The sequence below is a fragment of the Thermobia domestica genome, chromosome 2, assembly GCF_964235325.1.
Source record: "Thermobia domestica chromosome 2, izTheDome1.hap1.1, whole genome shotgun sequence".
NCBI classification, from domain to species: Eukaryota; Metazoa; Arthropoda; class Insecta; order Zygentoma; family Lepismatidae; genus Thermobia; species Thermobia domestica.
Window position 1 is genome coordinate 165,653,119 of NC_137455.1, and position 27,594 is coordinate 165,680,712.

Consider the following 27,594-nt stretch of genomic DNA (forward strand, 5'->3'; position numbering starts at 1 on the left):
TGTTGTTGCCTATCTTTTTCTTAAGAAATAAATGCTCATGGCTATAGAGCATGTCACTTCCAAACTTAAGACAACAGTTTTTCTCTTTGTTTATATATCTCCGTACAACATCTTGGTTACGGAAGCTAATTTATATTTGGCAGACAATTTACACCCTAGATTTAAGCCAATAAATGCAATATTTTACTCCACTTTCCTGTTCCTTGATTCAACTGTCCCCCTGTTCTGTTACTAATTCTATAATTCCGTCTACAATCGTGCTGTGCTGCTCCAAAAATTTCCTCGAAAACATTATTGCCAGTATACACAAAACCGAACATAATTTTGTTTTTTGCTTATATTTTTATGATTTTATTGTATTTTTTGGAAATATCTCCTTAGATGGATTGCTTTCTATTATCTCCACATACTAATAACTGAATTTTACCCATAAACATAAGGAAAATGAAATAATTGCGAAAAATCGTGAGTTACAGTATACGCGCAATTTTTTTTGTGCATGGGAGTACAATGGATTTCTCTTCCGGCATCGTTAATTCACAGATCCAAATTATAAACTTCAGCACTGTACGACAATGACTCAATTAACAAGTCACACAACTAGGTTCTGTATATAAGGCCTAGACTGAAACGCGAGAATGTTACGAAGGAAAGAGACTTTTGGCACCAAAAAGCTTCTGGTAAAAGAGCGACAATTAGGGTGGGATTTTAAATCCCTAGCATCAGCACGATTGAAAAATCACGTAGTGATAGGCAATGATAACGCACTGCAACGAAACTCTTCTTCTTCGTTAGTAATATAAAATATAGTGCTGTGCCTACGATTACCTCCCCTTCACCTACGATCACTCGTCCTCATCTCAGTTTTGGCTTGAAAGTACAAAGCGCTCCTTTTGAAGCTCTTTGTTTGGCGCAAGTTACACCAGTGTTGATAAGCAGAATTTGTGACGACGCTGTTTCTGAAGGTGAGAAATTGCTTGTAAATACGATGGATAGATTTATGTAGCCTATTCTTTTCCCGATGTTAATTTCTTTCGAGAGAAAGGAAATACAAATCGTTGTGAAATTTAGAATAAAATAACGGAAAATTATTTAAAAATATGGATTTATTACAAAAATGTCCAAAATATTTATTTACATGCCTCTTCTAAGAAAATATGTATTTTTATGTGAAATAAAATTTGTAATTTACACTTGTAAACTGATAATTGGGATAATTAACTTTGTTTTAGACTTGTACGTGCTTGCAAGAAAAATGTTTTTACATACAAATCCGGGCCTTAATAATAATAAAAGGTATGACCCCACACTAAGCTCTCTCACTCCAATGTTTTTAATTGAATCTTTTGCAGTTATTACTGAACCATTTATTTATAAAATATGAACGAAATTATAACAAGCGTTTTCAAAAACTTTCGTCCGAAGGAAACGCACTCCAAAAATAGCTATTTCTTGAGGATTTTTCCATGAGAAATTACACATAGCATATTGCAGAGACGTTAAAGAAACATTTATTTATGAAATATGAACAAAATCGAATTAGCCCTCATTTTAAAAAGGAAATTGTCCCAAGAGAACTCACTCCAAGAGTAAACGACCCGTTCTGAATTTGTAATGAGAAATTACTTATACGATATTGTGGTAACGTTAAGTAAATAGTCATTTTCGAAATACGAAGAAAATCAAATTAGTCAGTTTTCAGAAAATCGTATTGAGAATAATTCACCCTAATTGTAAACTAATCCATCTTAATTTTTTCTCCAAAAATATCTTATACTGTATGGATTTAACAAAAGAGACACTGACCAAAGCTTAAAATTTTACTTTATTTTAAATTATAATTTGTAACTGTTTCGGATATCTAGCATATCCTTCTTCAGACACGATCGAAATTAATGAAAATACAGACATATATATAAATGTTGTTATAACAGAGTTTAAATTCTTTAACCGTCATATATATATTCATTGTTATAAAAATTTTTAAATTCTTTTAACAGTCATATATAGAGTCATTGTTGTACTTTTTTATTTTTATTTATTTATTTATTTTTCTTATTTACCGAGGCCTTCATCCCATCCTATAAGTCTTCGTGTTCACCTTCCAGTTAATCACTTCCTTTATTTTTGGTTCTTATAAGGGCCTTTTATTTTTATTTATTTATTTATTTATTTATTTATTTATTTATTTATTTATTTTTAAATTTTTATTTATTTATTTTTTTCTCTATGTTATTCAAACTTCCTTGCCATGATTCATTAATTGGTAAGCCCCCTGTCCAGTTCATCAGTTTATCTCTTCCTACCTTCTTTATCCAATCCGCTTCTTTCCACTTCCTTATTATCATTCTTTTCTCCATCTCCAATACTTCCGTCTTATCCCAATTAATTGCGTGATTCGTCTCCTTAACATGTTTGTATATGGCATTGGTATCTTTTTTCTTCCTAACATCATCTTCATGTTGTTTTATCCTTTCTTTCTTTCTCTTTCCTGTCTCTCCTATATATGACATATCGCAGTCCTCACACCATACCCTGTAAATGACCCCTTCTTCCTCTTCATTAATCTTTTTAGTTCCTTTTCTATTCTTCTTCTTTATTGATCTTAATAAAGTTTCTCCACTCTTTCTATAAGTTCTGACCCCTCCTTTCTTCAATAAATCTTCAATAAATTCATATATAGGAGAGACAGAAAAGAGAATGAAAGAAAGGATAAAACAACATGAAGATGATGTTAGGAAGAAAAAAGATACCAATGCCATATACAAACATGTTAAGGAGACGAATCACGCAATTAATTGGGATAAGACGGAAGTATTGGAGATGGAGAAAAGAATGATAATAAGTAAGTGGAAAGAAGCGGATTGGATAAAGAAGGTAGGAAGAGATAAACTGATGAACTGGACAGGGGGCTTACCAATTAATGAATCATGGCAAGGAAGTTTGAATAACATAGAGAAAAAAATAAATAAATAAAAATTTAAAAATAAATAAATAAATAAATAAATAAATAAATAAATAAAAATAAAAGGCCCTTATAAGAACCAAAAATAAAGGAAGTGATTAACTGGAAGGTGAACACGAAGACTTATAGGATGGGATGAAGGCCTCGGTAAATAAGAAAAATAAATAAATAAATAAAAATAAAAAAGTACAACAATGACTATATATGACTGTTAAAAGAATTTAAAAATTTTTATAACAATGAATATATATATGCAGTGTTGGGTAAGTTACTTGTAAAAATGTAACGCGTTACAAGTTACTTTACTTTCTCTTAAAATGTAACGCGTTACTTGCTCCAGAAAAGTAACTGTTACTTTACTTCGAAAGTAACGCGTTACTAACGCGTTACTTTTAGGTCCGAAACTAAAAATGTGAAAAAATATAACTTCAATTTCCTGTACTACTATTACTACCGCTATTATTATTATTATTATTATTATTATTATTATTATTATTATTATTATTATTATTATTATTATTATTATTATTATTATAACAACACTGTGTATAAAAATGAAGGTAGGCGGTTTGTATTTGAATACTAAAATAATAATAAGTAGTCGTGAAGTCTAGGAGTCAAGGACATTGTTCACGAGCTTTTGAATTTGGGTTGAGGGTCTTGGTTGAGTATTCGGGCTCGAGCCAAACTATGTTAAAAGTTATAGGTCACTAGCCAAATATCTTCAAAACTGCTCGGCCCGGGCTTAGAATTGTCAAGGACTCGAGCAGCTCGGCTCACAGCTCATTCACTATCGACCCGAACCGAGAAGTGAGCCGAGTCAACAGCTCACCCAACCGACTCGGCTACAGCCCTAAGCTCAGTTGAGCCGAACCGAGCAAATGGCTCATCCATATCCAAGCCAGCTCGAGCCGATGGTTCACCCCAAGTGAGCCGCTCGAGCCATATTCTCAGTTGAGCCGAGCCGAGCTGAGCTTGTTATAAAAAATCTCTGGTCTCGCTATCGAGACGAGAGGAGATGCGAGCAGTGTCCCCTCTCGTGAGCAACAATAAAAGTATTCCATATTACTGCTTAGCTTACATTTCTCATGGCTTTTGTTTTCCAGTGTAATCAGGCCATGATTTCAAGACGACTTAAAACGAACGAGCCATGTATCAAACTCGACTGGACTCGAAACTCGAAGTGAAAAACTGAATCGGCTCGGAACTCGAGTCGAGGATATTACAATTGACTTGACTCGAAACTTGACTTGAATTCGAGTCGAGTCGAGTTTTAGCTTGACTCGTGCTCATCCCTATGCATTAGAAAAAATGGTTGCTTATTAATATTTCTGCTAAACTAATTATATAGTAATAACAATGTTGTTATGTAAAATTAAAAATAAAGAATATAGAGAAACATTACACTACTCTATAATCAACTGGACTGTAGGATAAGCAAACTGATCTGAAAGAACTCCAATATTACATATCATCAGCAAACTACTTTCTAGTAATAAAGTAGGCCTGCTCATCAGAACACATTTTATTCATATTAACCCCTTATTGTAAATCGTTAATTATGGCACCCTAGTTGTTGATAAATATTTTCTGCCGGGACACTTCAGACACTTTACTTTTAAATTATGTCCACCACAATCCTGAGCTTAAGAAAAAACTATTCTTTCAAATGTGCGAACGGTAAAATATTTTCGTTCTCCATTTTTATAAAAACAACAAAAATCAAAGTAAAATAGACTACCGGTATCATTTCACTCCTAGTTCACTCACTGAATGTATTGATTTAGAGCTGTAAAAATCTACGACAAAATCTTCCAGGTGTTTGCAATCAGTACACGTAATTTCCCTAAGGCTGTCCTCATCTCCAAAAAACAGCAAGTGGCACTACGAACTTATCTGTTTCTCTGTATGTCTGTGACTGTCGGTCACTGACATACGTAGTTCATACTCGATTGTTTCATTCTGAGAAATTCACTTACAGGAAAGAAACATTTGTTTCCGAAAAAAAAAAATACATATATTGTAGTTACTCATCCGAAATGTAACGCGAAGAAAGTAACGCAAACTAGGTACGTTACTTAAAAATTTGTAACGCGTTACCGTTACAGTTACTTTGGAAAAAATGTAACGCGTTACTAGGAAACGTTACTTTAAAAGTAACGCGTTACAAGTAACGCGTTACTTGCGTTACGTTACTTCCCAACACTGTATATATGACGGTTAAAGAATTTAAACTCTGTTATAACAACATTTATATATATGTCTGTATTTTCATTAATTTCGATCGTGTCTGAAGAAGGATATGCTAGATATCCGAAACAGTTACAAATTATAATTTAAAATAAAGTAAAATTTTAAGCTTTGGTCAGTGTCTCTTTTGTTAAAACAATTAATCCAAAGCCATGAATAGTCTTACTGTATGGATTTACGAAAATAGCCTTTTGAAAAATAACAAAATTGTTAGAATGGTTTTCGAAATCTTCCCGCCCTCCCTGGAGTTGCTCTGTGAAAACCTTAGGTTTATAATTTGGTTCGGATACGTTGAATGGCATGACCTATCTGCGAGTGTGCATCAAACTGGGACGGTTATCCAAAAATCACTATGAAATGTGTAAATCCATCGAAATCTTGAATTTGATTTTTTTTTTCACTGTTACCATACTCTATCCTATTGTCGTTAGAAAATAAAGAAGGATCTCGCATAGGCCTCCTGAATAAACTTCAGAATCAGAAAGGAGTTCAGCCGATGCATTAACCGCTCTGGTTTGCTCGTTCCTCCGAGATTGCCAGACTCAAGAGTGAATTCTGGCTACTACTATTTGTTGGCAATGATTCGTCGTGTGGACGGTTTGGCAGCTTAAGGCAAATTTGGTATGATAGGCAAGCTCAAAATATCTGTCCTGGGCTGAGCCCAGGCTTTACTAAAACGAGTTCTTTAAGCCTTATAACATCACCACCACCCATCCAAGGGTACGCCTGATTCGCGAAAGACTAATGCTTTTCTTATAGTTTAGCACTGGTTGGAACGATTTGCAGTGGGCTTACTAGCATTATCTACTTGGATCGTTAAAAAAATGATTAGCACTACAATTTGTGTATGTATGTATGTATGTGTGTGTGTGTGTGTGTATTCACAGGAACCATTTACTGAACAAATACAGACTATTTTACAAGTATTCTCCGTCAATGAATATGTACTTTGGCCATCGTTCTGAGAACTTCCGTACTTGTGTAGCAAATCATTCTTTGGTGGTAACCCGGCGCAACTGGTGGATAACTGCATGAAGTTCTTCATTGGTGGTGAGCTTCTTACCCCGCACCGCATGGCCTCTTTCATTGCGTCGAATAGGGCATAATCGCTCGAAGCCAGATCCGACAAATATGCAAGATGTGGCAGCAAGGTAAACTCTAGTTTAAGCACGATGGCAATGGTGTCTAGTGACTGGCAAATAATCGCAGATTGTCATATAGAAGCAGAATGTCATGGCCAAATCTTCCGTGGCGACGTTGTTGAATGAGCAGTGCCCCTTTTTGATCCCAGAACACAGTCGCCATTTGTTTCAGTACAAATAGTCTCGGCCGGAAGTTCTTGGGACGAGGATTCTCAGTATGCTTCCACTCCATAGACTGGCGTTTCTTTTCTGGATTCTTGTGGAAGAACCATGATTCGTCGACGGTGACCAGACGCTCAAAGAACCCTGCTGGAACTGCACTGTACTGTTGACATATCTCCACACGCTTGTTTTTGTGCAATGAGTGACTTCAGTTCACTTTATATTCGTACATACATACTTACAAACAACTGAGAGGTTCGGGGAGCTGAGCCCTCCGTGGCCACCCCCTAGCTCGGACCTGATGATTACTTAGGTGGTGTAGAATTAATCTTAAAATGCCTTCTAAATCCTGTACATCGTGATGTGAAATTCACTAATACGGACGGCGCTAGGTGAGTATTCCTATATAGACTAGACCTTGTCGATATGAAGTTACCTGAACCATTCCTCGATACTGTCCTCTAATCACTACAACATATTTTGCATTTGGTTACGAGCTTCTTTACTTTACCATCGTAGAATTCTATTTTCCCGTCCCTTAAGGTGGATCACCACCCGGAAGTCAGTACATATTTTAAGTCATTCCATTAACCACTGAACAATTATTAACACTGAACAATTTATTATCTGGCACCAGTAAACACTCGACACTATCTGGCAACGCCGCACTATTCAAGCAGTGTTTAGCATAGCACCGTGAACACCTAGTGATCCATCTTAACTATTTGAAAATTGTTTGAATCACTTCGTTTTGCTTGATAGAACTAATAATGCTTAAGAGATGTAAATTCAGTCCACTAGATGTCTTTGTACGCTATTTATTAAATTTGCGTTTTCTTAGAATTAACTCAGAACAGTAATTCTCAGCCTCTTGAACACTAAGGCTCACTTTTTCCTAGCCTCATAGACCTCTTCTTCCTTACAAATAATAACAATGATAAAATGTATTAAAATAACCGTAACAGCGACCCACTGACAATATGTTTGTAGTCCCTGGATAGATGCTGCCCACGATTTGAGAATAAGTGACCTGAAAATGCATTTACCATCTCCGGACGAAGAAAACCATGAATTCCACTCTTTGAGTGCCAGTACTATTTTATACATTGGTTTACCACACATAATGTTTACTTGACCAATACATCTATCGGAATCATAGTTCTTCCTTCAAAGGAAAGGGCGATACAGCACTCATCTCAGTGATAGAGCACTCATTTCTGGTGTGAGTAGTCTCTCGTTCGATCTCAGACCATGAAAGTTTGTGATGGACAATATCGTGTCTGCAAGTTTTCTCAAGAATTTCCCGTTTTCTCCTACGCTCTCATTCCACGAATTTTTTCGCAATAATTAGCTTTCATTTCTGATTCGCCTCCATTAATCTAAAAGACATAACCATGAGGCGTTAATACACCCTTCATTTCTCTTTAGTTCTTCTTCCGAGAATTTGTCCTATAATGAGACAAAGTAGATAACTCAAACGTACGTACCCTTACTTCTTCCAAATTTTCCTAATCTGAACAATGTACAATGATTTTCACTCGTTGACTTAATGTACATGACTTGGTTTGTTTCCGTCTATCAACTTTTGATAAAATACCCAAGAAATTCTCCAGTTTCTTTGGGGGTCATCCTTGTGCTGCCTCTGCACCACGTCCAATTTTTCGTTAATGGAATCTATGACTAAACATAATAGACATTCCCTTTTGTCCGACTTCGAACCGACATTTTGTTCTCGAGTTAGGCTGTTTTTTGCATTTTAACGATAAATTCTCGGCTCGTCGTAGCGTTGGAAGGAAGCATTTCTACACCCAAGTTGGTCTATACTTTTGTCTTAGCTTGCTGTCAAGAATCAACTCCCAAACGACCAAAAGCATCATTGAAATTGATTACAATTTTGGTAGTTTATTTTTGTCCCCTACTATATATATATCTGGAACCTATAGTGGGGCTTGAATACTAAGCAGTTGGTTGCTAGTCACACGTGTTACCCCTACTTCACGTCAATCGGGAACGATTTTTTCTCTGTTAGACACTTATTTTGTGATGTGACATGTAGTGTTGCCACATCACTATACATTTTTCAGGTCCTACCACAAACAAGTTTCTGAGGTTAAAGGTCATATTATGTTTTCATCTTACATCTAGTGCCTTCCCCGCCGAGAACGAGCGCGAGTTTCAGACCACCTGATATATGTGTACAAAACTGCCTTGACACCTTTTTGCGACAGCGAAATTGATTCAATTCGAACATCATTCACGTGAAACCATGCGTTTTCTCTGTCAAATCCTGTAGAATGAATACTCCTTAAACAAATTCTAAATTCAGCCGGCCCAATGTTACATGAGCTCTATTTAAAAAAAAGATTTAGTAATTCAGAATCAAATTTTGAGGTGAAAGTTAAAAATTTGTCCTACCTGCGATTGTAGTGCTGATAATATACCATCTTTTGTTTCCTATAAATGGACTAAAATCAAAGATATCTTTTGCAAATTGACCGAATATCGCACCAATAAACCTCTGCCCACTTGCGAGTGGCTGATTCCTCATCTTGCTTTCCTTAAATGGACGAACAACACCGCTTCCGGATCGGAACCCTGGTGTAGATGATGAATTCACTGTCTCTAACGGTGGTAACTTATCTAAATCAGCAATACCAGGCAAGATGTTTTCTGGTTTGAAATCCTGGGGTTCTATTGTCATGTCTATTCCAAGCTTAATAGGTTTTAAACCATAAAAGAGAGTGACGCACCCTGAAATGTATAAATTAATGATATTAGAAGAGGCACAATTTTATTTTATTCTAGCATTAATTTTTAAAAAGTCTTGGTACTTACGATATTTATTTTGGATATTGGTTTTCTTGTTAATGTTATAAAAACTGGAAATCTATACATGTTTGACATGTTAACGGCCTCTAATGGCATATAAAGATATTGCAATTTTGTCTCAACTATGAACATATCTTAAAGATAGTTTCATTAGGATTATATCGGGGTAAATATTAAATTGAAGGAGTTTTGGCAATATAGTGCTACACCACACGTTGGCAGAAAGTGAACTAACAGTTGCTTGCATGTCTCCATCTTGTCGGTACTTTTAATTGTCGGTAAGAAGTTTCAAGAAATATTAAGACTAACACTACAATACACACAAATATTAAGATAACACTGCAAATGCTATAAATCTTTATTGCCTTCACAAGTATGACTGTAAACATTTCAGCATGAACAACCTATGCCACGTATTGGAACAACATGGCGAGATCTAATACAAGTGTCAGAAAGCGTGCGAGAGAAAGATTGTGTTGTATAGACAAAGAAAGTGGTATTCAAGATTTACTTCGTAGTAATTATTTTGGATTTGATTTGAGTCTAGCGTTCCGTTCAGCAGCAAGGCTGTATGAGATGCGCGTCTACAGCTTGAGATGGGCTCCGAACAACAGAAGCTCCTGTCGGAAATACCTAGGCCTCCCTTGACAAAGACGCGTACTCAATCTACACAACCACATGGAAGCGATGTAAAGAGACCAAAAATAATTTGTTGTTAAAACTTTTACTTTTGTTTTCTTTTCAATCTTATGTTCTCATGTTACGGTGAAAGCACAGCTAAAATGCGTAGGTTATAGAAGAAATTTTGGGAATCCAGGGGAAGAAAAATATGATGGGAACAAAGTTGCAGTGAAGAATGTAAAATAAAGTACAGAAAGTTTAACTGCAAATTAGAAAGGGAAGTCGAGGAGCACACGGAAATATACGATAAACATCAAGGTGACAGGATGAGTTTTAAAGGGAAGAGAAATTTCAATAATGAATATGGAACTAAATTCAATAGAAACAAAAATGTAGCGAGGGAAAGCTACACGCCAGTATGGAAACTAAGGAATAGAAGATAGTCTTTGCAAATATGGAAACAAGGGAAATGCAGTTTGAAGCAGAAGAAAAGAATACTTTGTGATATATGACAGAAAGATGGAAATTTATATTTTGAGCATTAAACAAGAAAGTAAAGTAAGCGAGAATGGCAACAAACTGCGATAGTAAGAAACAAGCTCAAGAACATATATGGAAATGAAGAATGTAAAGGTAGATATTATACTTATTATATTTGTTAAGAATATAGAGGAAAGAAAGGAAATAAAAAATTAGAATTTATAATTAAATGCCGAGAAAGTCGTCATAGATTTCTTACAGAGTTAAATTTTCACTTAGTAAAAGATAAAAAAAATAGGAGGAGTATAAATCTACACTGGCACAAATGTATTTAAGAATACAGAACATGAATTTATGGATCTGGTCTAAAGCTAGTACACTAGCAAAGGTCATGGTAAGTAATACTATTTCCCAATATATCATCCACGGCACATCTCGAACATGTTACAAAACAAACAGTAGGCCTACTTATCTTAATAGAATGTGTAACTACCACAAGCGGCCATACAACTGCAGCCACGTAACTGCTGCTTGGGCTATGTCTGTCTGAGAGATCATCGTTGTCGGAGGCGGCTGGTGCTCAGGGATTGTCCCATCATACCTCACGAGGGCTCGCTGAGGCTTAGGTGCGGAAACCTATCGGAGTAGAGTTGAAGACGTGTACGAACAGAATACACTGGGTTCACAGAGCGGTATGGGTACGTGAGATATGCTGCTGGAAGATGGAGTCCCAGAAAGTGTCCAGGTAAACTTGTAGGACAGAATTAACATCACGAATGAACAATGTACTAGTCATACTTCCCTGAATGAAGAGTAGATGTGAGCGGGATATATAGCTTATTCGGCCTCACTTTCTTACAGATTACTAGACAGTTAAGTATGAATCGTATATGATCAGTGAGTACACACTGGATTTTCGTTCTCACTTGCAGGTTTACATACGCGCATAGAACCACCTCCGTGTTTAAGGTAGAAACTACTGTAACACCACCACCCTCCGTCCGCTATGTCACTGCAGCCTCTCTGGTACGACGGAAGGCGTTCCTTGGTGATGATTAGACATAAGGAGTAATTGTGCGAAAGTAACATAGCATGGTAGATCAATATTCAACAATCGATTGTTTACTGTTCGTGCTCTTAATATGTTTAGTGTTCGAATAGCTGCGGTGATAGTGGTTGCACTGACGGTCGCCATCTTGTCAGTTAGGTGCCCCGAATGATCCTTCTTTCCAGGAGCATTTCGGTACTCGCTGAAGCACTGAAGAGGGCACGTTGACTGCAGAAACCTTCTGCTTCCCATCGTGTACAGCACCGATAAACAACTGACACGACACGACACGTTAGCCGTAATTCAACGGAATGACCTCCGATCTCATGCCTCCTTAGTATACGACGACGCTTGAAGACGTTCAATAGACCTTCGCTTGCATCGTACTGGGATTCTAGACACACAATGAATTGCACATTTAACTATACTTGTCTTGTTGTTTGACAATCTTCACATTGCTAGTAACATGCCATCAGCTTGTCATTCACGGTGGCCAGTATGGTGGGATCCTTACTGTCTAGAGACACACATCTTATGGAGCGGATTTTGTTCGAATTGGGTGATGTAATGAATACTAGGTCATCTGAAGTGCTTTTTATGTAGTGCAGAACATCACTCTGTACTTGTTTGCATATCTAGATTATGCGATTTGACTATCAATATTCAGATTGAAAACTAAGCTTATATTAAATGATGTATTATTTTAGCAGATATTATAGTGATATTCTCTTATATCAATGTATACGATCTTTTATATATCATTGCAACTATTGGATATGAATATCTAGTACATCTATACCTGTATTTATTGATATGTAATTTATTGAGTGCATGGGTTATTTATTGATAATCATAGGAAGGATATATCTGAATAGTGATATTCTAAAATGAGAAGATACAAGGGAAATTATTGAAATTGATATTATTGAAAAAAAACTATTGAAAAAAAGCTATGGAACTGTAAGTTGGCAAGCAGAGAGAGTTTTTTTCTCTCTGTCGAGAACACTTGGGGTATGAGACATCTGAGGCAAGAAATGCAATCTTGTCTTACAGAAGCCCACTAACGAGGGAACCTATCCAAGTGTAGCTCTGACTTCGAGTCGAGACTATGGCCGTTGGATACCTTGTCCCAAAAGAACATAACACGAAAAAGGATACATCCTCGATCACAACCGTTGCGAAAATATAAGCGTGAAAAGTTAGAAATTGAGCTCCGTACTATACATTACAAACTCAGATTCCAGGTCAGATTTTTCGGAAACGGTCAGGTAAGGAAACTCAGCGAATACATATCAAATTAGTGTGGGGAGCACATCACCTTTTGAATGAAAAATTTGTGTCCCCGGGGCACTCGCAGGGTCCCAGGCAGGGTCCAACTCAAAATTTGCAAATGGAACTGCGGGTCAAGTAGCATATTGTATGAAAGCTATTGTTAAATAAAAGAAGATAGAACAAATCTCAACTCTCTACGAAAACCCTGTGCAAACGCGCAACTGGTCAAAATGTCAATACAACCTACATAAGAAAATCTATGCCCACGTTTCTAAATGCGTTAAGTTGCGACAATAACAAAACAGAAAAACACGTTTGAAAGTGCAAAGTAAGTAAAGCAAATTGCTGCAGAGTCTTTCACAGAGTCGCACAACGGACCTTATCCAAGTATAAGTGTGACTTCGAATGACCAATGGACCATAGAATAACCATGACCATTGGATTTCGTGTTCTAGAAGAGAAAGGATACATTGTCAATCTTAATCGTCGTGGAGAGTGAGGTCAAAAGGCAACGGTATGTGCTTCGCGCATCGGGACCCCAAATTCACAGATTGCACTGTGAAATTTCTATCGCTGGATTTGCTGAACGAGAAACATGATGGTAAAGACGAAAAGGAGTGACCTTGAAACTGTGAGGCAACTTGGAGAGGAGTGGGGTTGGAGAGAACTGGAATAATGGTACAGAAATGAAATATATCGGAGGGTACTTTTGAGAGAGAGACACTGCAGCAATTTCCTTTACTTCAATACCTTGCAGTTTTAAACGCGCTTTTCTGTTTTGTTATTGTCGCAACTTAACGGATTTAGAAGCGTAGCCATAGATTTTCTGATGTGGGTTGTATTGACATTTTGACCAGTTGCCCGTTTGCACAGGGTTTTCGAAGAGAGTTGAGATTTGTTCTATCTTCTTTTATTTAACAATAGCTTTCATACAATATGCTACTTGACCCGCAGTTCCATTTGCAAATTTTGAGTTGGAACCCGCTTGGGACCCTGCGAGTGCCCCGAGGACACAAGTTTTTCATTCAAAAGGTGATGTGCTCCCCATACTAATTTGATATTAATTCGCTGAGTTTCCTTACCTGACCGTTTCCGAAAAATCTGACCCGGAATCTGAGTTTGTAATGTATAGTATGGAGCTCAATTTCTAACTTTTCACGCTTATATCTCCACAACGGTTGCGATCGAGGATGTATCCCTTTTCGTGTTATGTTCTTTTGAGACAAGGTATCCAACGGCCATAGTCTCGACTCGAAGTCAGAGTTACACTTGGATAGGTTTCCTCGTAAGAGAGAATGGAATTACAATTCTCATTAGAAGTAACGTTGAACTAAACATGCGGAAAACAGTGGTTAGAACTACTTCAACTCTTTCGCTGTTGGTCTTAAAGCCACATAATAGTTGCCGTTTCCATTGCCAAAATTTTATGCACAATACCTTCTGCATTAAACCTTTTGAAACTATTTCTCGCCTTGAACAGCAAAAGCTTGGCTTGATAATGGACACGGCTCATTACGAGACGGTATGCTTGTGTTCCCCATAATGCACTAGAGTTTGGAATTTTCTGTTGTTGTTTCAACCTTGTTATTATTGGAAGAAGATTATTCTTAGAATCATCCTGAATAACTACTAGTTTAATTATTAGCGAAAAAAAAAAACCTTTCTCTATGGCAGCCAAAAGTGTAGACGCAGTTTGTGCCACAGTTCGGTGGGTCATAAAAACAACTCTCAAGGTCACAACTATTGTTTCAAACAGCTCATAGAATACATTCAATGAGTCGTGACGTTGTATCAATCTTGTCTCACACATACTGACGAGTCGTTTTTTCTTGCCTCTGGTGTAAGTTTTTTCTATATTTACTTTCAGTTTTTCCTTCGCTAAAGCATTGTTCTTAAAGAGATTGCACACTTCCTTCACAACACCGATGGCGTTTCTCACGTCAGGAACTGATAAAGAATGAGAAAGCACGAAATGCAGTCGGCGAGAAGCACAGTGGACGTAGGTAGCTTTCGCAAACTGCGCTTTTATTCTAGCTTGCACACCACTAATTTTCCCTTCCATGTTGACTGCTCCATCATATCCCTGCCCAACAAGATAGTCCAGATTTAATCCCAGATATTTGAACTTATTCAAAATTATCTCACTGATGGCTTGGCACTCAAATCATATAGTTGAAAAAAAACTCAAGAAATCCTCTCTCAATGTGCTTTCATAAGGGTAACGAACACACAACGAAAATTATTCTTTTCCACTCACGTCCAATGTTTCATCTCCTAAACTGGCGAAATATTTATTTTGATTTACTCGGTTCACTATTTCTTGTTGTATGAGCTTTCCATAAACTTCTATGATCTCATTTTGAATTTCAGGACTTAAGTAAGTCCCATTCTTGGGACTGTTTATTACATGTTTTCACAAAGTTTCATCATAAGGCTCTCTAAATCGCAACAATGCCCCAAATTTCCCATCCTTATGAAGTGGTATTTCTAGAGATAAGGGATCATTGTCTTTGTTACTTCGCAAAGGCAACTCTTGTTCTTCACAGAAAATGACAGTTTCCACTAAAGCTCTCAAAGCCGCTCTGTTTTGTTCTTTTTCCTTTCTTCTTTGTTCACTCATGATGTCATGATCTTTAGAAAATTTTCTGCTGCCAATGTTAAAAATTATGGACCATATATCTGGCCCCGAAAATATAGGGTCGGTTCCCTTCTATTCACCAATGAAGTATGGAGTTTTGGAGGTGGGTGGTTGCATTGGAAAGAGTCGGTTTCCTCTTAGCGCACTGATGACGTCGTAACTCTGGACCGAGGTCTGAAGCCCAAGAAATCGGGCCCCAAATGATGTTCATGCCATATTATCCATGTGGTTTGCTCAGAAAAGTAAGTTTCCTTATTATCCTGCCTGAATGTTATTCAACCGAACATTACAAGACAATACTGTGATGATGTCAGTAAGGGACAGCGCAATATATTTGATATCGAATAGAAGAGACCTGAACCCAAATATGTGGAGCCCGAATTCTCGGGTTTCGGGCCACGAGAGCGATTTCTAACATCACCGCTCTACTCAGGGGACCCGGTTCTTTCCAAGGCCACAACTTGCTCTTCTAACTCCACGCCTAACACAGTTTCCTTAATGGAATATTGAAGGTGCTTCCAATATGACAAGTGAATTTTCAGGGTTACAGAGTTATATTCGAAATGAATCGCCGCAAAGCGTATACATTTGGTGTTATTCTCACAGTCTGAATTTGTGTATTACTAATGGATGTGAGAGTGTCACAGAAGTGAAAACATTTTTTGGCAGTCTGCAACAGTCAACTAGTTTGGAAAATTAATCTTACAAGCGAATGAACATGTGGAAACAATTCATTCCTAGTAACCACGTGGGACATGGTAAACTGAAAAAAAAAAAAAAAAAACCTTCACAAAACAGGTGGTACTCGGTGGTGGTCGAAGAATCGAAGTGTAGAGATATTATTTGGATATAAAGGTAATCCAGACAGTGGGCTGCATGTTGAATTAATTGTTATGTTACGTGCAATTGTAAGTTCTGGAAAAGTTGATGCGCAAGTAGTGGCAGTGGATTTGTGGTATTTGGTGTTTTCTTTGTTCACTTGTTTGATATAATTTCTCCAGTTTGTAAGTACCTTCAGACAAAGGGAGTGGATATGCTAGCTGCATTCCACATGATAGAGGGCATCAATAAGTAGTTAAACAAATTGGTGCTTGAAGAAATTGTTGATCATGGAAAACAGTTTGCTAAGTATGTGAATGAAGTACTCGAAAAATTAAACTGATGATGAGGTAAGAGTGTACATTTTTCGAAAAAACGAGTTCGAAAAAGAAAGTCATTTTGACGAAAGTATGGTATACATATGAAGCAGCAGATTTCCATCTTGGTATTCCATGAAAATTTGAAATCCGAATTGTTGAATTTTGCTAATATCTTTGAAAAACTCCAGAAAACTCTGTCAGACTACTGTGATAAAGCAAATAATAAAGACTGTACTGACACATAACCCAACGTAGATGTTGCAGAATGCGACAATTGTACTGAGTGTAGTGCATTTGAGAGCGATAGTGAACCTAAGAACTGCATTATGCCTTTTTCAAAAGGCCAGGCATATAAGATGTGCAACGAAAATCATCCATGTAAGCAGTGTTACTCTTGTTGCTACAGGTTGTTATAAGATATAACACATGTTTTCACTTCCCAAGTACAGTTTACTGTATACAAATATTTTGATAACTCTTTCAGTTACTCAAGTATCGTGTGAGTGAGCATTCAGTCATCTTAAGTTAAAACTCGTACGCGTTCATCTTTGTCAAATCATATTCTAGAATAATTTATGCTTATGGCCATTGAAAGAGAAGTTCTGCAAAAAATCTCTAATGATGATATTATCTATGAAACCGGGAAATCTTCTGTCTTTAGAAAAGTGCTGTTGTAAAAGTTGATTTGATAAAATGAACTTCATTACTCACGTATTTTATAAGAATTGCAAAACGCATAAAAAACATAACTGACAAATGTGTTATCACCTCTGTGTAGTCAATAAGTATGCGAACATTTACATCAAAAGTTCATATTGTTCTTTCCGTTTTTTTTTTTTTTGATTTTGAGAGGGTGATTCCTAACTGCCGCTCGTAGAAAAATATTTTAGGCTGTAATGCTAATATATTGTAGTATTGTTCCAATTTAATTAGTGTTTAAGAAGTCAACAAGAAGTTATTTCTTATCAAACTCAGCGTGCTTTATCAGAAATGTTTTAAAATCGTTTCTCTAAACTTTCTATGTTTTCAAAATATTACTTTCTTTTTTTCACCTCCATAATTGGATTGTTACTCAATGTTCTTCATTACATATAATGTAAACAAATCTACAAAGATAAACTATTTATTAACTCATTTACATGTAACATTCATAAAAATTACATTCCTCATAATTTTGAAAATGGAATCGTATCATCTTCAGATATCTTTCAATATAAACAGTCGCTGCTTTGAAGGCGCATGTACGATTAACTGCAAAGATTTTCAGACTTATGAAATAAAGAAAGCTAAATAATAATTGGCTATAGATGCGCATACACAACTTTACATTTCGTGGGGCCGGGTTTTAGCCATCCAAGTCTTCAGCTAAGAGTTCATTCCTAAAAGGGGAGTCCAGACTGTAAACCAACCCGGTATTCATCAAGGCCCTTAAGCATCATTCTCCGGGTGCGCCCTTGTACTCCCAGTCCACCTCTGCTTACAAGAGTATATTTTTCATGCACATAAATAAATAAATTATTTCAGCAGAACAAAATCTATCAACTGTACTAGATGGCAATGAACGATACACTTCCTAATGCCTTTAATGCCCAAAAAACCAATTTTTCTGTATTTTCTCGCAAACTTGACAGAATTAACCTTCAAGTAGGTTATCTCGTTCAACTCGATGCCCTCTATGTATGTATTCGTTTCAGGCATCATTTCAGTTTAACAAAAATAATTTAAGAGTTACTTATCTTAATTTTGGACTATATCTCATTAACATACTGAATATTTATGTCTTGCTGGTATCATAAGAGAAGCTTGATGTGGGCATATTCCATTGTGCAGGGTGCACGAGAACCATTTCTGGTAAAACGCAAATTTTTTATCTCTTTATTGCAGGTAATCTGAAAGACATTGACCCTACAAGAACGATTAGACGTCAGAAGGTGGAGACTCAATGGACTGCCCTTCGCTGAGGTCCAAATTTGGTTTTGCTGACGTTAGCCCCAACGCGAACAACCATTAGAGATCCGGTTAACAAGTTTCAGCGAGCTGGGAACGTTCTGAGCAACCATCGACGTTACAGGAAAATATAGAGATTACACGACAGGCAATCAAGCAGAGTACAAAAATGTCGACATGTCGTCTCAGCGAGGAACAGAGCATCCCAAAGTCCGCTGGGTGCCAAACCTTGCGCTTCGTACTGAGGAGAAAGGCTTATCACATCCATCATCTTGAATCTGAGGACTGCACTATGCACGGTCATGTGCCATGATTAATTGAGGCAGTCAACAGTGAAAATTTGGTGGCACACGTCTTGCCCAGTGATGAGGGTTCCTTTCACATCTGTGGCCTGGTCAATCGCCAGGACACCAGACTATGAGCTGAAGAGCAACCAAACATTGCCATGAAATTGAAACATAACACTCCCAAGGTATGGTATGGTATGGTTAGGCGTTACCTAACAGCGCCATGTCGACGGTCCATTATTGTTTGCTGAAGCAACATTCACGGCAAAATTTCACATGAATATGCTTCATCAATTTTTGCAGCCCCAATTGTTGTCAACAACATACTGAATTCGATCGTGTTTCGACAAGACGGCGCTCCACCAATCTTTGCGAACATTGTGCGTGATTACCTCAACGAGTCGCTCCCAGAACGCTGGATTGGACGAGGCTCACCACGCTTCTGAGCGGCATGCTCGCCTTACCTAACGCCCTTGAACCTCTTTGTATGGGGTTAGATAAAGAATCAGATGAACAAGGTGAAGATTAGGGATTTGGTGCATCTGCGTATACACATTTCGGCATCGGTGTGTATAATTACCTCAGCAACGTTGTAGCGCTTGTTCAGGTGTACCTCGGAGAGATGGTAACTGTGCTTGGATATTAAAAACAGTCACGTTAAACTGCTGTGATTTCTTTGACTTATGATGTCTGCTTTGATATTATAAACACTTCATTAGGATTCAAGTGCTCCTTCCGAGAAATGGTTAGGGACTTCTCGGGCACTCTGTGTAGTTTATCTTAATAGGTGGCACGATTAGCGTACAGTCTCAATTTTTAGTTTAAAAAACAGTTTCCCTCAATTTTGTCGAAAACCACGCATGAAGATTTATACTTATGTGTATCACTTTGTTCAATCAATGAGATCCCTTGATTAACATATTATTTTTCATTAAACGGTAATAAATACTGTATGGTAGAATGTTAATAGAAGTATGGCTATGCGTATATGTATGTGGAGAATGGCTATATGATCTTTTCTTCTCAACCCTTACATGCATGGAAAATGAGGGTATCAATTAAAAATCGATTGTTTTTCAGAAATTTGAAAGAAATTTGAGAAATGCTTTTACACGAAAGAAGAAAATATTGTAGGACTTCTTGTGCCATATAACAAGGGAAATGTGAAGCAAGAAAAACGGTTTGGGGTTCAAGAGACCCCACGTACGCGTCCAAGGGTTAAACTTGTAAACGAAATGGAAAATTCCACGTTACTACGCGTATTAAAACATCCTTCATGCCTTTCAGTATTTATGTATTGACTTACCACTAGAAACGTAAAGATGAAAAAATATGATCGTGAACGCATCACACTTTGCTATCTAACGTTTTATTTGTATCGCATTCCTGTAATTTTCCGTAGAAAACTGCGATTCAATATACGAGGGAGGTCCAATAGGTTATCCATCTAGACAGGAAGGAATGCAGATAGGCTCACCTGGTCATCACTGTTTTTTTAATGTAGTTCCCATGCAGGTCTATGCACCGTCGCCACTTCGTGGGCAGCGAAGAAATCCCGGATAAAAAGTAGTCTTTGTCATGGCCTACAAACCACTGGAAAACAGCCTGTTGGACCTCGTTGTCCGACGAAAAACGTTGTCCCTGCAGGTATTTCTTCAGATGTCGGAAGAGAAAATAATCACTAGGGACTATGTCCGGACTGTAGAGAAGATACTTCAGCACTTGGAGACCACAGTCAGCAATGGCAGCTTGAACTTTCCGGGCCGTCACATAAACTGGGCACACATTCGCTGCGCGGAGCAACACAAACACTGCGCTCACAGCCACTGCGTTGCTCCGACTGACCTGTAATTACGCAGCTGGATATGGAAGAATATTGGATATGAAGAATATTGGATATGGAAGGAAACAAGTAAATTGTAGAGGAGGCACATTTCTTCTACCGGTGGATTAAGTAAATAAAATATAAAACTCAAGTATTTATTAATTAAAATTCTGCAATAATGAGCCGTTGTTAGCAGGGTCGGATCCAGGACGGACTTCTGGGGGGGAAGTGGGTTGTAAGACTGCTACTTCGAGCTACTTTTAAGAGTTCCAGACTCTGGGATGGGTTTTATTTATATGTAAAATAAGGAAGCTTTCTGTTCTGGGATCCCTGGATCCGCCCCTGGTTGTTAATCTTATATTGAAACAAATGGAATATCCTGTTAAAGTGTCCTTGTTTTATAACTGGGAGTCCAAGTTCTAACATGTGACTTGTCATTCTGACTCCAGAATTTTCGATTTTTTTTTTTTTTTTTGTCAGTACAAGTACGAGTGTGCTAGAATATTACATTTAAATTAGCAAATTTCTTTCTAAAATTTGACGTGAAGTTTCTCTTTTTCTTAACGCTAACAATACGTACAAATGATCTCATGTTTGAATCTCTGTCTTAAATATACAGGGTGGCCCAAAAGTAGGTATACCGTCCTACAAAGTATGACATTTTAGTTTATTAAGATAATTAGTTATTTGCTTGTGTTTGTTCCACGCTTAAGGTATGAGTGAAGAGAGATCAAGAACAAATAAAATATAAACTAACTCACTACTTGAATGGATAACAGTAAGAAAATTATATAAAATGCCAGGAACCGGTCAGTACGAGACTGTATGTCTACTTTTGTACCACACTGTGTAACAAATAAATAATTAGTTTTTACATTTGTTCTAACTAACAAATTTTTCTGAAATACTATTTCTTCTAAAGATAGTATAGTCTTATACGGATGATAATCCCTTAATATTATTTTATTTTTTTAAAAAAGTATTCATTATTATACTTAGGGAAGGTACTTACAATTTATTCCAGGGACTGGGATGCCTGGACAGCAGCAAGAACAATATGATCTATAACATGTACATAGCGTTGGAAATATGGGTAATAGAAGTCCACTGCTGTCAGTAATGCCAACGAAATCTAATACTGTGTCAGTAATACTTGTAACAGTTTGAATAGCTGCGTCTAATAGCTGCTGAGCTCCAGTAACAACACTTCCAACAACTTTTCCAACTATCTCACCAACACCACTAAGTATTCCCCCAATAAATCTAAGAGATTCATTTGTCCGTTGATCTTGAAGTGTTAAAGAATTTCCTGTAATAAATAAATAAATAAATAAATAAATAAATAAATAAGTTCTAAACAATGCACAGGATCAATGTCTTTTATTTATTTATATTTCTTAAGATTTAGGAAAATGATGTTAAAAGAAGAAGGTTATTCAGTAGAGGACTCACTCGGGGAAGGAATGCTCTCGGAAGTAGGAACTAAATACACGGCTCTGATTGCTTGGCGTTATCCGTTTCTTGGCACGTAGCTTACATATAGCAGAAATCAAACTCTTGCTGTTGTTGGCACTCGTTGCCGAGCGTGCCAGCGCAACATACTAGTACTGAAAATCAAACCCATCCCAGGTTTTTAAAAATTTTCATAACACTTTTTCCATTAAAATAAAATGAAAATAATACTCAAAACAGGATTTACTTACTTTTGTGCAGATAAAAGTAGTAGTAGTATAGTAATAGGAGGAGGAGTAGGTGTAGGAGTAAGAATATTAGTGGTAGTAGTAGTAGGAGTAGGAGTAGGAATAGCAGTAGTAGTAGGAACTGGTTAGAAGCCCCGCAGGAGGGCTCGTTTTGTTCCATCTTGACCCCCATAATATAAATTTTGTGATTAACTTAAAACAACTGGTTAGTGTAACGCGCAAACTAGTTGGATAGGGTAGCACGCGAAAAAAGTTACTTCCGGGAGTATTACTCTTCCGAGCGGGTAGTTTCAGTAGGAGCAGAAAGATGAAAGCTTCACTCGCTTTTCATTCTTGATCTACTTGAGTTAACTTTTTAATAACTATGGTTTTATTTTTATGACTATGGTAGATGACTACTCAATCAACTATTAACATTAAGTCGAAAAGTACATCTAGTGGCAAAATGGGAAGGTACTCATCATGGTAACCCCAACATGTTACTGTCAAGATAATGGTAATCCACAAAGCAAAATGGCCGCCAACAAGACGTCTCTGTTCCAGATCGGTGCGACTCTTGCAGGTGTTATTTACTGTACAGAGGAAGACTTAAGTACCTGCAGTGGAATAAGCTATAACCCGTCGAATTCAGAGTTGTCTCCTGATACACAAACGGTACGTTTAAGACTTGAATGACAGTATACTAGTGTAAAATGTATGCAGTCTTTGTCTGGAAGCTCTCAATGATATTCCATCGGATAAAGCACGTGTAATATGAAACAAGACGTTGTGTACAATATTCGGTATGGAACAGAGAACATTATAGTGTAATTAGAATGTCGAAATGGCCCAAAGACGGAATAGATAGTCCGGAAACACGTGTGTGTAGTGTGAGTTACCGTTATAGTGCACGGAAATTTGTTTCTATTGTGGGTTACCATTGTTTTGACAGCATGTTATCCCATATTTGCTCATGGTATTCTACACAGCGTTGTAAAACGCCCTTATTTTTTATTTCAGTCTAAAACATCACCAAGAGAAGCAAAACAACCTTGGCACCCACCAGTTCCGATACAGCAAGTACTGCTTAGTAGTTTCAACCTCAATCTCCTAGAAAGAGAAAAAGAAAACAACACCAAGAACAATAGAAACGTAATGAGAGGAAACAAAGGAGAAACAGTGGGATGCTACTGGCCACAACAGGGAAAGAAGTAGCAGCAGCTAGCATTGGGTCAACATGTGGTTGTGTTAGAAAATGTTTTCAAAGCATATCGGATGACGAGCAGCAGAAACTGTTGAAGACCTTTGGGCTTTATCAGACTTCGATCTCCAAAATGCATATTTAACCAGCATAATGAAAGTGTATAATACGAAAAGAACATACACAAAAGCAGAGAAGAGTAGAAGAAGCCACATATTCCAATATTTCATTAAAACCAAGGACGGAGTGATATATGTATAAGAAAGCATTTTTGTCAATACACGGTTTACAGTGTCATCGGGAAAGAGTTGAAAATATTGAAAAGCGTATGATCATGGAAGAAGTCCTATAGTACGGAAAGATCAAAGGGGTGTCATGGAACGAGACCTAATAGACTGCAGGATAAAACCTTAAACTCTATACCAAGACACATTGAGAGCATTCCTGTTTATGAATCACACTATTCTCGTCGACAAGGTGCAAAGAAACGACGGTTGCTAAGAAGTGATCTCACTTGGGGGATGATTCTTTTATGCTTCGCTTCTAAAACAGCTTTCCAGAACTGGAATCAGGGCATGAAGTGTCTTTTTGGAAGTGTGGCGCAAAGCCAACAATGTGTTTGGACAGTTTATCACTAAAGTACAATACTCCCGTCCCCATTTCAACCCAGAACTATGAAGTTCTGTTATCATTGCTTCCATATATTACACCAATTCATCACAACTAGTATAAGGCAATATTTCATGAAGACAAAGATGTTCCGAATTGAAAAAAAAAAATGCTATATTCTAAGTCACCAGTGTTCCTATTAAACAAAAATGATCAGAATCCTGATTTTGTAGAGTTTATTGCATCTTCACCGGTATTTGTTTTCATACTGACCAAAACTAAAATAAAAAGATATTGATTTTATAGAATTAAGTATATATTCACCAGTGTTTTTTCATAACTAAAGGACATGAAATATTCTGAGTTTGTAGAATTAGGTGCATACGCAGTAGTGTTCTTTTTAATTAAAAACAATAATGAGAATCCTGATTTTCTAGAGTTAAGTGGATACTCACTAGTGTTCCTTTTCATTTATTATTTAATAGATAATTTCACTTTTGTAAGGAAGTAATAAATACATTGTTCGTTTTCATACGTCTTTAATCTCATTTATTTCTGCAATAAAATGGTATATCTCGCTCTTCCTGCAATATAATGATAACCAACATTTGGAATATCTGTTGAGGCTTACGATTATATGCTTATTGCTTTCCTCTAAAGTAACCCACATGCTTCATATTGTTATACTAAGTTATCAATACTTCAGGAATGCAGTTCCCAGTGTTAAAGATTGTCGACAGTCACATTTACGAATTGTAGCAAATCTTGAAATTTCCACTTGCGTTTTCTCGAAAGTTCATAACTGTGGGTTACCATTATCTTGCCCCAAGGGGCTGATATTTCAGTCTGCCTTGGCAATTCCAAATGCTATAGTAATAAATGTGCATCATGAAAGTCGTTCAAAAGTAGGTCATAATTCTAACATTTTTGGCTACAATTTTAGAAAAGCGAATTTTATGAAATTGTATACTAGTTTAATGTGTGTCGATTGGGAATGCCTAAGGGAATACAATAATGTTAATGACCTAGTGAGTAGGCTATATGATATTATCTATGAAATATTCGATACTTGCGCCCCTCGCAGGAAAAACTCTGCCTCGAAATTTCCGTGCTGGTTCACTAAAGACATAATTAATAAATTGAAGGCTAAGGCAAGTTATCGTAGGAAATTTCAACTAAAAACTAGCAATAGTACCTCCTATTACATGGAATTTGCTCGTTTGAGAAAAGAAGTTAAAAATGACATCAAATTAGCCTATGAAACATTCTTACATAATACTGAAAATATTATTACTAAGAATTCAAGTGAATTGTGGAATTTTATTAAAAATAGGAAAAGACATCTACCGTCCAAATCATTAAAGTTTCAGGGTCATAATCTGTGTAGTAACGAGGAAATAGCCAATACCTTTGCGAAGTATTTTAGATCAGTCTATGTTTCCTCTTCAGAAACGATAATTGATCCCAACATAGATCTGGGAGATAACATATATGGTAGCATAGGAGCAATAAATATTTGCCAGATAGATTTGAATGAAATAGAAATGGCTATTAAGAACCTTAAGTCCAAAACGGCAGTTGGTTCTGACGGACTACCCTCCTACATTGTGAAGGGTTGCGCTGATATATTTAAATATCCCCTATTAATTGCATTCAACTTATCACTAAGAACAAGCACTTTTCCAGACAAATGGAAAACAGCTTTAATTTGTCCAATTCCGAAGTCCAACAATAGTCAAGATATTACCAACTTTCGACCCATAGCAATATTACCTGCTTTTGCCAAAGTATTTGAGCATATCTTGTATCGACGAATCCTTAATCACGTCAAACCGGTTATCTCAATTAAACAACATGGCTTTATTTCACAAAGATCCACAATAACAAATCTTGCAATTATTACAGATTTTATAGCGAATTCATTAGATGTAGGCAGCCAAGTAGATGTGATTTATATTGACTTTGAAAAAGCTTTTGATAAAGTTAATCATAACATATTACTAGAAAAATTAAAGCTTTTCCACTTTTCTCCGTCCCTGATTAAATTCTTCTCATCATACCTATCTAATCGTAAACAATCCATTCTTTTTAATGCATACAAATCTAAAGAATATATTGCATCCTCAGGGGTCCCTCAGGGTTCAAATTTAGGACCATTATTATTTCTCTTGTTTATTAATGATTTACCTGACTGTATTCCTGACCATGAAAAATTACTATATGCCGATGATCTAAAAATATATGCTAAAATCAATTCTGCGGACGACAACATAAAGCTGCAGCAAGGTTTAGATCATATTGGTAACTGGTGCTCTTCGAATCAACTTGGGGTCAATGAAAGCAAGTGCAAAGTATTATCATTCACTAGGAGCAAATCACCTCGTCACTTTAATTATGAAATTAATAAATATATAGTAAATAGGCATGAATCAGTTAAAGATCTGGGTGTTACGTTTGATTCTAAGTTAACGTTTGACAATCATATTGTAAATATAACAAGCGAAGCATTCAAGCTATTAGGATTCATAATTAGAACGGGAAAAGAATTTAAGAACTGTTCAACATTACAGAAGTTGTACAATGCATATGTTCGCTCAAAGTTAGAGTATGCCTCTACTATTTGGAATTCGACTCACATAAAACATCGCAAGCAATTAGAAAGAATACAAACAAAATTTTTTAAATTTCTAACATATAAAGAAACTCACATTTATCCTACATTTGACAGCTGTAAAACCATACTTGCTAACTTTAATCTTCCTACACTAGAACAAAGGCGACATATGATGGACTTATTATTCATTCAAAAAGTAACGCAAAATATTTTGGATTGTCCTGATTTAGTTTCTTTATTGAATTTTCATGTCCCCACATTAAAAGTACGTAGAAACACTGGTCTTTATTACTGCAGAAAATCAAGAACTAATATAATGATGAAATCACCAATCTGGAGGACAACAGCTTTGTATAATAGAATGTGTACAAATAACAATGAATTTGATATATGTGATATGTCGCCTAAGAAATTTCGGAATGCCATTATCATGAGTTATCAAGAGTTTTGAACTCAAGTTATGTTATCAAGAGTTACGAACATGTAATTGCGTAATTTACAACACTGTAATTGGGCTATAGCCTGTTGTGTTGACAATAAATAAATAAATAAATAAATAAATGCTTAGAACTATTTTTCCTTCTGCTGATGAACACTTCATATCTTCAAACTAATATTAGTCTTGAACAAAACACTTTTCAATAAACATAAAAATTTTATAATTTTAAACCTAATAGCGTGTCCACGAACCATGAATATCTATCACCGCATTGATTACAGGATGCATTGAATCAATTAGTGACAAAGGAAGACAGGAATGGGAAAGGAAGGAAGTGAACTGGGACCTGTATGTTAGGTGTCATCCCGGCATTTGCCTGGTATGAATGAGGAAAACCGAAGAAAAACCTCACTCAGAAAGGCTGGACTGAAAAACCTGTTACACCTT

At 36.6% G+C, this 27,594-nt stretch overlaps 1 protein-coding gene across 1 annotated transcript in view; it reads right to left on the bottom strand.

Moving 5' to 3' along the window:
• Positions 1–27,594, bottom strand: part of LOC145679767 (uncharacterized) — a 69,934-nt gene that overhangs the window by 18,364 nt on the left and 23,976 nt on the right. Inside the window, exons 3-4 of the mRNA XM_081750323.1 lie at positions 21,618–21,914; positions 8,935–9,270 (exon numbers count right to left, since the gene is read on the bottom strand). Of these exons, the coding sequence (XP_081606449.1) occupies positions 8,935–9,270; positions 21,618–21,914 (633 nt within the window). The remainder of the gene's footprint in view (positions 1–8,934; positions 9,271–21,617; positions 21,915–27,594) is intronic.